Genomic DNA, 13185 nt, shown 5'->3' on the forward strand with positions numbered 1-13185 from the left:
ACGGTTTCAATATCTCAATCATTTCACCATGGGATAAAAGGTTAATGCTTGTACAAACAAGCTGAAGTATACTATACTATTTTGATCATTTTGAATGATTTCATTGGTACAACTTTTGAGTCCTCTGGTACTTGTAGTTGGTCCACCTGACTTATCAGCTACTATAAGATACATTGTATGGCCGAACATTTTTGGACACCTGACCATCATACCCATATGCGCCCCTCCCCCAAACCTGTAGCGTTACAATTTTCCTTCACTGGAACGAAGAGGCCCGAACCTGATCCAGCATGATAATACCCTTGCGCACAAACCTAGGATTATGAAGACGTGGTTTGCCAAGGCTGGAATGGAAGAACTCGAGCGTCCTGCACACAACCTCAACCCCACCGAACACCTTTGGGATGAACTGGAACGCCGACTGCACACCAACCCTCCTCACCCAATATCAGTTATGCTCTTGTGGCTGAATGAAAACAAATCCCCACAGCCACGCTTCACAATCAAGGGGTAAATCTTCCTGGAAGAGTACAGCAAAGGGTGAATAAATCTGGAACGGGATGTTCAAATTGCACTTATAAGTGTTATGGTCGTGTGTCCACAAACTTTTGGCCTCATCGCGTAAATACACGTCTTATTGTGCAGCAATTGCTTAATTGTTTGAACAAATGAATATAAACTGAAATATCCCTCCATAACCGGTATGTTTCCATTCCACATAGTCTTGCTCTTAGTCATGATGTTCCGTACTGACCCTGTTGCCATCTTGTCAGTATCAAGAGGGGCTTTGACTATGTTTAGACTTGTCTGCTATCTCTCTATAGGGCTTTGTCTAATTCCACACATTCCTGGCCTACATTCTAAACTCAGCTCAGAAACTTGGTCAGATGTGAGTTTCTTCCTACAAGTATACATTTTGCACTTCAGTCCTAAAGCAAACTAAGCTTCGGTCTCGTACAGCACCCAAAACAAATAAACAAACGAAAAACACTTCTGGATTGCGTGGCGAACATCAAACCGTTAAGAAACACCACAAAAGCGAAAGAAGTGAATATTTTGTTGCGTCGTGTTGTATGCATTGCGCTTCATGTTAACGTTGGGCCTCTGGACCTATCGAGCTATACTGAGATCTGTCTAATATGTGCGTGATATGTCTAACGTAGTCTGATATGTCTAACATGTGCGATATAGATTATAATAGAAAAATCTGAATACTGAAATGAGGAAACGCTGAAGGATGTCCTTTGGGTTTGGTTATATTCTTTTCGCACATGTGCTCTGCATGGGCTCTGGCCAGTTTAGTGCAAGCTCATCAGAAATAGAAGCAACAGTTCGTAGTTATATTCGCTTTCCAGAAGCAAAGTCGCTCTTTTTCTGTGTATCTTCTGTGTTCCACACGAACGAACAGACACAGACATGCCTCACATGTCAGAAAAACGCATTTTGGTCTGATTTGATTGATTTCATTCTTATTCTAAGCATCTCATAAGCGTCCTCATGGACTGTGTTATTAATTGTGTTGTTTTATCTGTTGTGTAGCTTTATGCCAGTATATACAAGAGTCTAAATTCAAAGAAGGTGCCCAAGGAAAGTTGGCGATTGCACGTGAAGGTAATCCCCCCCTCTTTCTCCCAAGCTTTTTTTTTTTTTCCTCCCTCGCTTCCATCTAAGACGATGCTGCTGTTCCTGTCCCGAATGATTCTGCTTGTGCCCTCTAACCTTTTATGTTCAACCTCACGCACACGCACAAGATTTCTGCGCTGCGGTGAAGGGAATTACAAGACGATCACTTTTTTCTGATCTCCTTTTTCACATTCATCTGGCTGTCCCCCTTTTTCGGCTACAAAAAAAAAAAAAAACAGGTCGACAAGACGATCTGTCTGGCTCTCACTCTCACTGCCGATCTGTTAGACTTTCACTGCTGGTCTTCACTTCCTGTCATACTGATTTGGCGTCAGAGGCTCTGGCGCCTGCTTGGTCCTTGTGTGCGAACTGTACTGCTCCGTCACTCTGAATGAGGTTGTTGTGCCATGTCACTTCTGCTGCACTTTGCATTCGACAAATCCATTGATCATGTTCTTTTTGTCAATTCATTAAGTCAGGGTGCTTCTGTTCTGCTTTCTTTCTCTTTTTTTTTCCTTTCTTTTCCACAGCAAATCTAAATAATAGAGCTGTCAGTCTGGCAAAAAATGTCTAAAGCAATAAACATTTTGTGACTGGAAATCTGCCTTTTTATACAGAATTCTGTTCCAACCCTAACCAGCAGACATGTGATGAATTAGGGTTTAAACTGAATTCTGTAAGCTCTCCAGGATCAAGATGGTGCTCTAGATGGTAGATGCATGAATACAGATTTGATACAACGTTCAAGATGAACTGGTGTAACCTTTCCAGTCACTTTTAAAATGTTCAATCTAGAACGAGCAAGAACGCAGCGAAGTAACCGCTTCCTAAGAGTTTTGTGCGTTACTACTAACGTGCTTCTTCACGTCCTCTTCGTCTAATCCTGTCTCTCTGTCACTTGTCTCTGTCTGTCTCATTGCTACCAGGTGAGAATTTTGAGCAGAGTCCACTGCGGAGAACGTTTAAATCCAAAGTTCTGGCTCATTACCCCGAGAATGTGGAGTGGAGTCCGTTCGACCAGGATGCTGTGGGCATGGTGAGCAGATCAGTTTATCTCTATGTGATAATATCGTAATCATAACACCATAAAAACCAATGCAGCGTGATATTGCAACACAAACGTCTGTGTCCTTCAGCTCTGCATGCCCAAAGGCCTGTCGTTCCGCACTCAAGCAGACGTACGCGAGCCGCAGTTCCACTCGTTCATCATCACTCGTGAGGACGGCTCACGCACCTACGGCTTTGCGCTCACCTTCTTCGAGGAAGTGACCAGTAAGCAGATCTGCAGTGCCATGCAGACGCTCTACCACATGCACAATGCCGAGCAGCAACACGATGCCCAGCCGCGTCTGCAGCGCTTCGACTCTTATGACATCGGCCGCGACACGCTGTTCGTGTCCAAATGCATCTGCCTGATGGCACCCATGGCCTTCACACAGGCGAGTCGCAAAATCCTCCAGCAGCTGCACCAGGCCGTGACGTCTGCACAGCCTCCACCGCTGCCACTCGACAGCTACGTGTACAACGTCCTGTATGAGGTGCCGCTGCCACCTGCTGGCCGTTCGCTCAAATTCTCAGGCGTCTACGGGCCTGTGGTGTGTCAGCGACCCAGCTCTGCCGAGCTGCCGCTCTTCGACTTCCCCATACGGGACGTTATCGAGCTGCTCGGCGTCGAGAACGTTCTGCAGCTGTTCACCTGCGCTCTGCTCGAGATCCAGATCCTGCTCTACTCGCAACGTGAGTCCGGTTTTTAGCCCAGCTCTCAGTAACTAGTCAATCCTGATCTTCGTGTTCGGAGAGTTTGGGATTAGGAAATCATGCAGATTTAAACCTTACACAGCACAGCGGACGCAGCGAAAAGGGACTGACATACGTATCAGGCAGGGTTTTGTCAGGAAAGCAATATTTTAACAGCGCTTCTCCATCTTCTCAGCAACCCAGTACTGTCTGTATCCTGGCTGAGTGTGGGTCATGTTTGAGTGCAAACCTTACTACATTTAAACAAACAAAAAGACTTGTGCTTTTCCTGAGGCTGAATCTCGTAATATCTTTACACTCGCTAGGGCGTCCATATTATATTCTATGTAGGGTACACTCAAAGTGAGCCGGAAGCCATTTTGGAAGATTTAAATCAGATCACAGGTAAGAAATCCAGCTAAATACCAATCTGAAAACAATACAGGGGGGAGATCTGGTTATAGTGTGTGAGTGTGTGTAAATAGCCAATTATGAGCACATGCTTAAAACACAGCATTAGATTAATACGTGTGTTACACTTTACCTCACAGAGTCCCCATTTAACCGCCTTACTTTCTGAACTATTGCTAACGGGCTGTAGCAGGCCAAGTGGTATTTATAGCGGTTAAATCCAGGTTAACACTGAATTAGGTGAAAGTTTACTCACTGAGACCTATGATTATGTATAGCAAGGTCAGAGCCTATAATGACGGAGCGTATGAATATTGATTGTACGACAGGAGATAGCAGAGTCAGAGTGATGTCAGTCTGCAGTGACAAAAAAGGGAAACACATTACTAAGCCTTTTGCTGAATGTTAGAATTGGAGTATTCGGTGAACTACACATACAGATCATAATTGGTAAACGGATCAAGCCCAAATAACTCGCATCAACACGGACTAATGATTAATGTGCTGTGTAAATGTCTCATGCAAACGTCAGTCTTCCCACATGGCCCTCTTTTAGCTCAGCGTGTGTGGGCTGATGTAATGTGAGGTAAGCGTTATGATATAACAGTGTATTTCAAAGAACACTTTCTCTGTTCACTTATGCCTACACATACAGTGCACACTATGAAGTAAGCACAGCTCTTTATTGGGATGTAACATAGGGATGTAACCGAATGTAAATACATTATTCGATAGATAATGTGTTCTAAACAGATACAAATACACACAGAAATAGGAGGTGCATTAAACCTAATTAAAGACCAAAACACTACCTTCTAGGGATCGGAGATCACGCGCATCCCGAAGCGGTTTTCTGCCTTTTGCCCTTTATGCACCGAGATTTGACCGGATTCCTTGAATCTCTGAATTATATTGTGCGCTGTAGAAGGTGAAATACCCAAAATACTACTTACTTGTCTTTGGGGAATGTTGTTCTCAGAGTGTTGGATTATTCGCTGATGCATCTGTCGGTAGATCGCCGAGCCTCAATCTATCCTTGCTCTTGAAGGACTAGGCCTTTTTTGGAGGCTCCTTATATACTATGATTCGATGACTGCCTCACCTGTTTCACATCACCTTCTTATTTCAACTTGTCACATCGCTATTAGTCCTAAATTGCCCCGTCCCAACTTTTTTGGAACGCGTTGCATGCATCAATTTCAAAATAAACATTTACCTTCGAAAAACTATGCAGTTGATTAGGTAAAACATCAAATACATGGTCTTTATACGTTTTTTGTTTAAATACAAGTCAAAGTACATTTACAAATTACTCCTCTTTGTTTTTAGTAGCATTTTCCCTACTGTCCCACCTTTTTCAGGGTTGGGTTAGGAGATATACTAATATATATATATATATCCTAACCCAACCCCGAAAAAGGTGGGACAGTAGATATATATATATATATATATATATATATATATATATATATATATATATATGTGTGTGTGTGTGTGTGTGTGTGTTCTAGATCACATTTTCAGTTCTCAGTAGTTGAACATTACTTTGAACAATAATATATGTAATATTTCTTTGTATGATATGACCTGAATAAGCGTTTGTTTGGCTCAGATATCACATTCCTACTGCTGACATTAATAAAAAGAGAACTCCTCAGTGGTTTGTTTTTCACAGAACAGAAAAGCGCTCGGTTAAAAAGTTCAGAATTCGAGCAGCAGATGTAGGGATCATATTTATTACAGAAACAAGGAAGAACAAACATTCGACAGGGGGCCTGCTCCAGTGCATCAGTGGGGTGTTGCTTAGCAACCTCCACCCCAGTCGAGTAGGACGGTGGTGATGCAGCAGAAATCTGATTGGCTAGAAATGACATCATCCCCTTTTTTTCCTCCAGAAGGCGCAGCAGAATGTGGAAGGGTGTGAGATTCCAAACGAAAAGCATGTAATTAGACGGAGACACACACACACACACACACACACACAGGCGAAGGGATGCTGCGTACCAAAAAGGAGATGGCTGCTACTGTGGGTCTACAAATAGAAAAGTAATTTATAGCTTTACATGGGCAAACCTCACTTGTGTTTATATTAATCTGTTGTTTTGCGTTTGCCATGTAGCGAGATCTATGCACTGCTATTTCTCCCAGATTTAAAGCATTCGAGTGAATTTATTTACTATCGAGGGCGGTAAAGGACCTCGTTAACCCTAAGCACATGATGATGAAGTGATGAATGATCTCATTAAAGCGCAACATTTTCCTAACTCACGACAGATGTGTGCGACTGAATAGGCCTATTGTTGGTCCTCAGGGTCACAATACACTGGATAGATTAGTATTCCTGTCTCTTAGACACTAGCCATTTCCTGGAGGAATAAAAAACCCTAAAGGGAGTGCAGATCAGCCAGGGAGTAAGACCAAACTGAAATAGATGTTTGGAAAATATATACGTCTTTCCTGAACTCAACTTTATCTCTTTTTTTTGGCAACATGTAATCGTTCCTTATTCGGAATAGTTCATAGGTTTGGCTTCTCATTTCTCATTTAAGATTCTGCATAAATAGAACAAAAGCATGATATTTTAAACTTAAAGTGTTCTCGTGGGGGTTTATGAACGTATTGTACACCAGGAAAGGGTTAGAAAAATAAAGCTTGAAAGCTACGTGGAAATTCAGAAGGTCATCAAGCACCACTCAGCTGTGCAGACTCTCTTTGTTATTTAAAAGCCTGCAGCTTTCACAGGAAGTCCCATAGAAATATTAAACCTTGGATTTTTATTTTTTTTTTACATAGTCGAGAACCCAAATACAGGCTTAAACGGCACTGAAGTTATTATTTTAGACAGAAATAAGGAGTTAAAGGAATAGTCTCCATTATTTTAACTTAATTTCTATCCACTGTGTCTGCAGCATATGTGCAATTTCCACGGTTATTAGTATTGATGCGTTTCCTTGTAGTGAGAAAGGTAGGACAAACCTTGTTTACATGAAACTCCCACATAATTGAATTCTAAGAGCAGTTGGTGGGACATTTGATAAACATACAATGTTATATAATGCAAATTAAAAACTACAACCAATACGTTATACTCTAACAGTAAGGGTGTTGCTAAAGAAAGAGAAATTAGACAAAAGAGAAAGTCTTATTTTGAGATTTATTCAGTTTTATCCAGATTTTGCACACTAAAGCCATATCGTAAAATGTGAGGTGTAAGGTGTTTAAAAAAAAAAACCTCATTGGCTACAGTGGTAAAAAATAAAAATAAAAAGTTGGATAGTTTCTAATAGGACGAATGAGCTTGAGTAAATAATTCATGAAAAAATGGTTGTTAAAATTCTTGTCTGTAATCGCATACACACTAGTATGCAGTAGGTAGACACTAAGTGGAAAAACACTGGAAAAAATATTCCTTTAAGTGATTCCTTCACAGCAGTCTCAAACAATAACTTTCCTTACTACTATATAATAATATAACGCCACTCATTTCAGCCAGACGTGCTCTTACTTTGTATCTTTTTTTCACATGTTCGAGCAGATTACCAGCGGCTGATGACCGTGGCCGAGAGCATCACGGCTTTGATGTTCCCGTTCCAGTGGCAGCATGTCTACGTGCCTATCCTGCCCGCCTCGCTGCTGCACTTCCTGGATGCGCCCGTGCCTTACCTCATGGGCCTTCACTCCAACGGCCAGGACGACCGCACCAAGCTGGAACTGCCTCAGGAGGTCCGACTGAGTCGTAGATGTAGACAGTCTGGCTTTAATACCATACCGTTTTCTTTATGTATGGAAATTTAGAGTAGGAGAGGTAGTAGTGGGCAATTTTGTTTATTTGTCGGAGACGTTAAAAAGGATCCTGGCTGTATACAATAGATGCTGTCGTGCTAATCAAGTCAGTAGACCATGCAGCAGCTTAGTTGACCAGGACGCTTCAGTTTGCTTGACATAATAAAAGTGAGATCTTTTTTTTCAGGCCAATCTGTGCTTCGTTGACATTGACAACCACTTCATTGAGCTGCCGGAAGATTTGCCACAGTTTCCCAACAAGCTGGAGTTCATCCAGGAGATCTCAGAAGTTCTGATGGCATTCGGTGTGTCCCCAGAAGGGAACGTGCACTGCAGTGAAGGCCCGAGTAAGCTAAAGGGCTTCCGGGCGGCGGACATGGCTTCAGACAAACGCAACGGGAACCTGGCCAGCTCTCCGCTGAACTCCTATCTGCTGAGGGAGAACGAGACCATCGCACGGCTACAGGCCCTGGTCAAGAGAACCGGAGTCAGCCTGGAGAAGGTGAGTCTACTGAAGACTAGAGAGACTTTTGACTTGTAAATACACTGTATGGCCAAAAGTTTATGGACACCTGACCATCGCACCCGTATGTGCTATATCAACATCCCTTTCCAGATTTATTTCCTCTTTGCAGTTATAATAACCTCCATTCGTCTGGGAAGGCTTTCCATTAGATTTTGGAGCGTGGCTGTGGGGAGTTGTGTTCATTCAGACAGAAGAGTATTAGTGAGGTCAGACACCCATGTCGGACGAGGAGGCCTGGTGCGCAGTCGGCGTTCCAGTTTATCCCAAAGGTGTTCAGTGGGGTTGAGCCTGAACAGTCAGGGCTCTGTTCTTCCACTCCAACCTTGGCCAAGCATGTCTTCATGGACCTCACTTTGTGCACAGGGGCATTGTCATGCTGGAACAGGTTTTGGCCTCTTGGTTCCAGTGAAGGGAAATAGTAATGCTACAACACACAGAGACAGCAGTTTGTGTGAAGGGTCACATATGGGGGTGATGGTCAGGTGTCCACAAGCATTTGTCCATATAGTGTATGTCTACACCCTTGACTAACACAACACTAGTAATGCATTAAAATTGCAGCAAGTAAATCTTTATCTTTGCTACTAGTTGACTGTGTTGGAGCATCAAGAGTGGACAAGCCATAAATTCATTCACTAGCCCAGCCCATCAGACATGAAGGTCCAGTGTGCTCCCCAGTCCCATGATTTTGTCGCCTAGATACCTTATTGACTTGGATAAAAACTGGTAGCTAATGAATTGTAATAACAAACGGCAAGCTATTTAGCTGGTTAAGTGCATTAACGCAGACTAATGGAAATTAGTAGCCTTGTGTTTGCTCAACACAAAAAATCATTCAGCTATGAGATGCGCTTCTGTCCTCACATTATACATAAAATATACTAACTCGTTTTTGGAGGACAGTTGCTAGCTTCCTGTTGTGTCTGTCTCTTTTCTCTTGTACTGCACCGATTTCACTATCTGCCTTGTCCTTGACCTTGACCTTGACTCGCATACAAAAATGTTTCGGCTGCCGCCTGGAAATATTTGTTCCTAACGCGCATTAGTTGCATACTGTTTGTGAATCTGTTTTTATTGGGTATGTGTAATGGCATCCTTCTGACAACAAATCAAACAAAATTCAACAAATTATTCAAAATGAAATGATTAAATATCGATTATTACTTGTATTAATTACTTTTATCACCGCTATTGCTCACTTTGCACCGTTCTCACTTCGCACAGGGTCTTTGCCTGTCTCATTAGTATGTATTAAATGTGTTAAAGCAGTACGTATATTACTGCAGTGTGAATTTACCATTAGGGACGGGAGATTAGAGTAGAATCGGATGTTACTGCGTGATGTATTACCACAAGCTATCGTTGCCTCATCGCAGATCCCAAGCCTTTTTCTGTTATTTTTGTCCGTGAGGAGCGATTGAAGGTGATGGCCCGTTCTAGTACTTTACAGGTCTACACAACTGAAGAGGAAAAGTCTCCTTTATTGTGTTTCTAACTCGATCAGCAGCGCTGCTAGCAGTATTTCTTTCTGATTTGACGTCTGTTGTTGAGGGGTCGGTCGTCGATGGAAGCTATATTGTTCTTCTGTGATATAGTAGTTCGTGGATTCTCTGCCTTTTTCAGACTCCTACATCTAACTGTAAACTTTATTCCATTGACAGACAGTAATAACTAAACTGTTATTACAGTTAGAACAGTAATATTCAGGGTATGTAGTGTGGCCGCAGAGGTCTTTAGTCCTGAAATTTCCACGTGCGGAACAAATTACGTCTAGGTTAATGTGTTCAACGGTTATTGAGGTTTGGATTTACACAAACAACTGCACGTGTCTGCACTTTATTCAAAATACAGTCGTTAGTGTTTCTGCCACCGACCCCCCCGATGTAGTTAGTACTTCTACCACATTTGATGATTCTTAGCAAGTCTTTTTGTTCATTAATATCATGCTGAAACCACAACAACAACAACAATAAAAGAACTGTTCCAGCACACTGAAAACAGTCTGACCAGCAATTTGGAGAGATTCTTTCAGTTCCTGTTCTTGCATGTTCAGACATTGTTCATGTGCAGGAAACCAGTTTGTGGCTGCTTGTGTTTACATTTTCTGGACCCAATTTTCCACTTCATAAGATTTCTGTGTGGTTTTACTGTTTTGCCCCCTTTTGCTTCAGGAGCAGGGTCTCTTTGGGAAAATACTCCCTCTTGGCTTCTTAGCTCGGGCACTTCCGTTCCCAGGCTCTTGTGTGATACTGAGATAAGCCAAGCAGCCTTCTGACTTTGAAACCCTGCTCTGAAATTTCCCACCCTTTTATTTCTTAAAAAAAAAAGTTTCTTCCCAAATCGTCACAGTGGATTATAGGGAGGAAACTTTAAAGTGATAGTGAAGCTTTATTCTTGGACACGTCTGATCAGATCATTTTCCTTTAAGGATAAGGGCTTTTGATGTCTTTTTCCAGCAGATGCTTTGCAGGGTGTTTTTTTTTTTGTCTGTTTGTGAACATGGTCTGCTCTCTGGTTTGTCTGGCAGCTGGATGTGAAAGAGGACTCAGGCACTAATAAGGATATGAAGATGCAGTGTGATGAAGAGGAGATGAAGATGCACCAGCTGAACATTCGAGTGCGGGAGGTTTTCGCCAACCGTTTCACACAGATGTTTGCCGACTACGAGGTCTTCGTCATCCAACCCAGCCAGGACAAAGAGTCCTGGTTTAGTAACCGGGACCAGATGCAGAACTTCGACAAGGTGAATATCTGCTCAGGTTCTACAACCTGCTCATGATGGGGAACTTTTCATGTTATATCCTGTTTGTAAAACAACAAGGAAACAACATTACCTTTAACCAATCACTACCAGATGATGTCATCACTGTGCACCTTTTTCTCCTCGCTCTTCTGAGCTGTTTGAAAATGTCCTTTTGTTTATTTTAGAAACGTATTTCTTTTCAGAATTTAGCTGCTCATGTGCTATGCAGAATATAATTTTTGAATTTTTGTTCCTCTCAGGCCTCCTTCCTGTCTGACCAGCCGGAGCCCTACCTGCCCTTCCTGTCCCGCTTCTTGGAGACGCAGATGTTTGCCTCTTTTATCGACAGCAAGATCCTATACCACGACGACGAGGACAAAGAGCACACGCTGAGAGTGTTTGACGGTCGTGTGGAAAAGGTGCGGCTGCTGAACGTCAGGACGCCGACGCTGCGCACCTCGATGTACCAGAAATGCACCAACATTGAAGAAGCAGGTGAGAGCAGGCACAAGAGGAAATTCAGACATGTTTCCTAAAAGTCAACCAGGCCCTTTTGCACATTTCACACTCTGATCCAGACAACGGTCATGTAAAGTGGTGGAAATGATCAGTTGCTCAAATGTAAAGAAACAATCCACAGTCCGAAGCGCATAAACCATAAACAGGCCAAGGTCATACACAAAATGCACTAAACCTCCAGATCCAGAGGGTAGTTAATAAATGAGCTCAGCAGAAAAGGCAAAGGTCAGAGCACAGAACAGATACATGATTACCAGAATCAGAAAATAAAAACGAACCAGGACAACCAGGAAATGTAACAGTGCTTATACAGGACTAACAAAGGCTCAGAACTCACACAAATCACTAAGCACGGCTGCACACCTTGCCTATCGTCCTTTATATACTGTATGTGCTTTATATACGATACCTTCAGTAAACAATGAAAGAGCTCAAAGCATTCCCTCTGGTGGTGTGGAGGTGAATTGCCCCTACTGGACGTGACAGAAATAGTGTGTTAATAAAGAAGAATATTAAATAAGGACTCATGTCAGAACATGTAAATGGTTAATACAGCAAATTTCATTACTCATTGGGTTGAAGTTTTTTTTTTTTTATCGTATATTAAACTGTATTACAAACAGTCTTGCAGTTGGCTGTTGTTTCTATAACATTTAGAATATTTGTAATGCTACAAAAGTCCTATTTAGTGTTTCTTCTTTTTTAGACATAGGAAAACCTGAAGTGTGTTCAGAACATATGTGATACGACCAGAGAGGACATCAACCGATATGGATTTTACCGATAACTAAGTTGGACAGTACCTGTCGATAACCGATTAATAACCCATAGTTTTTTAAAACCGATACCGAATAAAAACACAACACTCGAAGTATTGCTGAAGTTTATTACAGAAATAAACAAACAGTACTGACTGTAAAATGGAGACATCCAAAATGAATCAAAAAACACCTGTCAGGGATTTTTTAATTTCGCCTCTAGAGGCCGCTCTCATACTGTATACTGACGGCAGACCCGCCTCAGCCGCTCCCAAGGACGCAACCGGGAAAAACTGAGAGTGTGGATTTTTGCCGATAACCGATAGTTCTAGTAATCGGTTATCGGTGCCGATTAATCTGCAAAACCAATCAATCGGTCGACCTCTAGACCAGAGTTGCCAGATCTGCATGATCTGCAAAAGCAGTATTAAAAGATGTAGTTTCCCTAAATAGTTATTTTCCCAGTTTTAAAAAAAAAATAATTTAAATATCTATGAGAAGGAATAAAAGACCCTCAGTGGCAGAAGGAAAAGGCTCACGTTGCAAGTCCAGGTTTCTCGTTCTGTTTAGTCTGTTGTTAAATAATGAACGAAGGTGAACAGACTGAAGCGTGCAGTTCTTCTTGGAAATCATACTGATTATCATGTACTGTCATTAACCTTCACGTCTCCCTCATTAGTCCTGTTTGTTCAGCTGTGAGAAATATCGTCATTATCTTTCTGAAATATACTTCGAAATGTACTTCATTATGGAAATGATGAGATACCAGCCCTGAGCAATGAATGTTTCTAAAAATAATATTGTAAAAGGTGTCTCTGTATGATTTCCTGCAAATGGGCCACGTTTGAGTAATTCGTTGTGATTTAATGGTAAATAAAAAAAATAATCTGTCCTTGTTGTCCGATGCTATTAACACTGACTCTACCTACTAGATGATTTTTTGAATACTGTACATCCTCAGACTCTTTCAGATTTAAAAGGAGTTTTTCTTAATTATAATTATCCAATATTTTAATGAACTACACATAGTTTATGCTAATTTGCATAAAACTTGCATTGATATATAATATTATTCTGATCTAACC

General features: G+C 41.8%; 1 protein-coding gene across 2 annotated transcripts in view; it reads left to right on the forward strand.

The window, feature by feature from the left end:
- The window catches only part of dennd5a (DENN/MADD domain containing 5A), a 54637-nt gene that overhangs the window by 28336 nt on the left and 13116 nt on the right, over positions 1-13185 (forward strand). Inside the window, exons 2-8 of one of the 2 annotated variants that reach the window (XM_017478561.2) lie at positions 1540-1611; positions 2550-2659; positions 2760-3360; positions 7307-7494; positions 7742-8056; positions 10608-10823; positions 11084-11318. In XM_017478561.2, the coding sequence (XP_017334050.1) occupies positions 1540-1611; positions 2550-2659; positions 2760-3360; positions 7307-7494; positions 7742-8056; positions 10608-10823; positions 11084-11318 (1737 nt within the window). The remainder of the gene's footprint in view (positions 1-1539; positions 1612-2549; positions 2660-2759; positions 3361-7306; positions 7495-7741; positions 8057-10607; positions 10824-11083; positions 11319-13185) is intronic. The other variant, XM_017478562.2, reaches the window with a different exon arrangement.

The sequence above is a fragment of the Ictalurus punctatus genome, chromosome 10, assembly GCF_001660625.3.
Source record: "Ictalurus punctatus breed USDA103 chromosome 10, Coco_2.0, whole genome shotgun sequence".
Taxonomy (NCBI): Eukaryota; Metazoa; Chordata; class Actinopteri; order Siluriformes; family Ictaluridae; genus Ictalurus; species Ictalurus punctatus.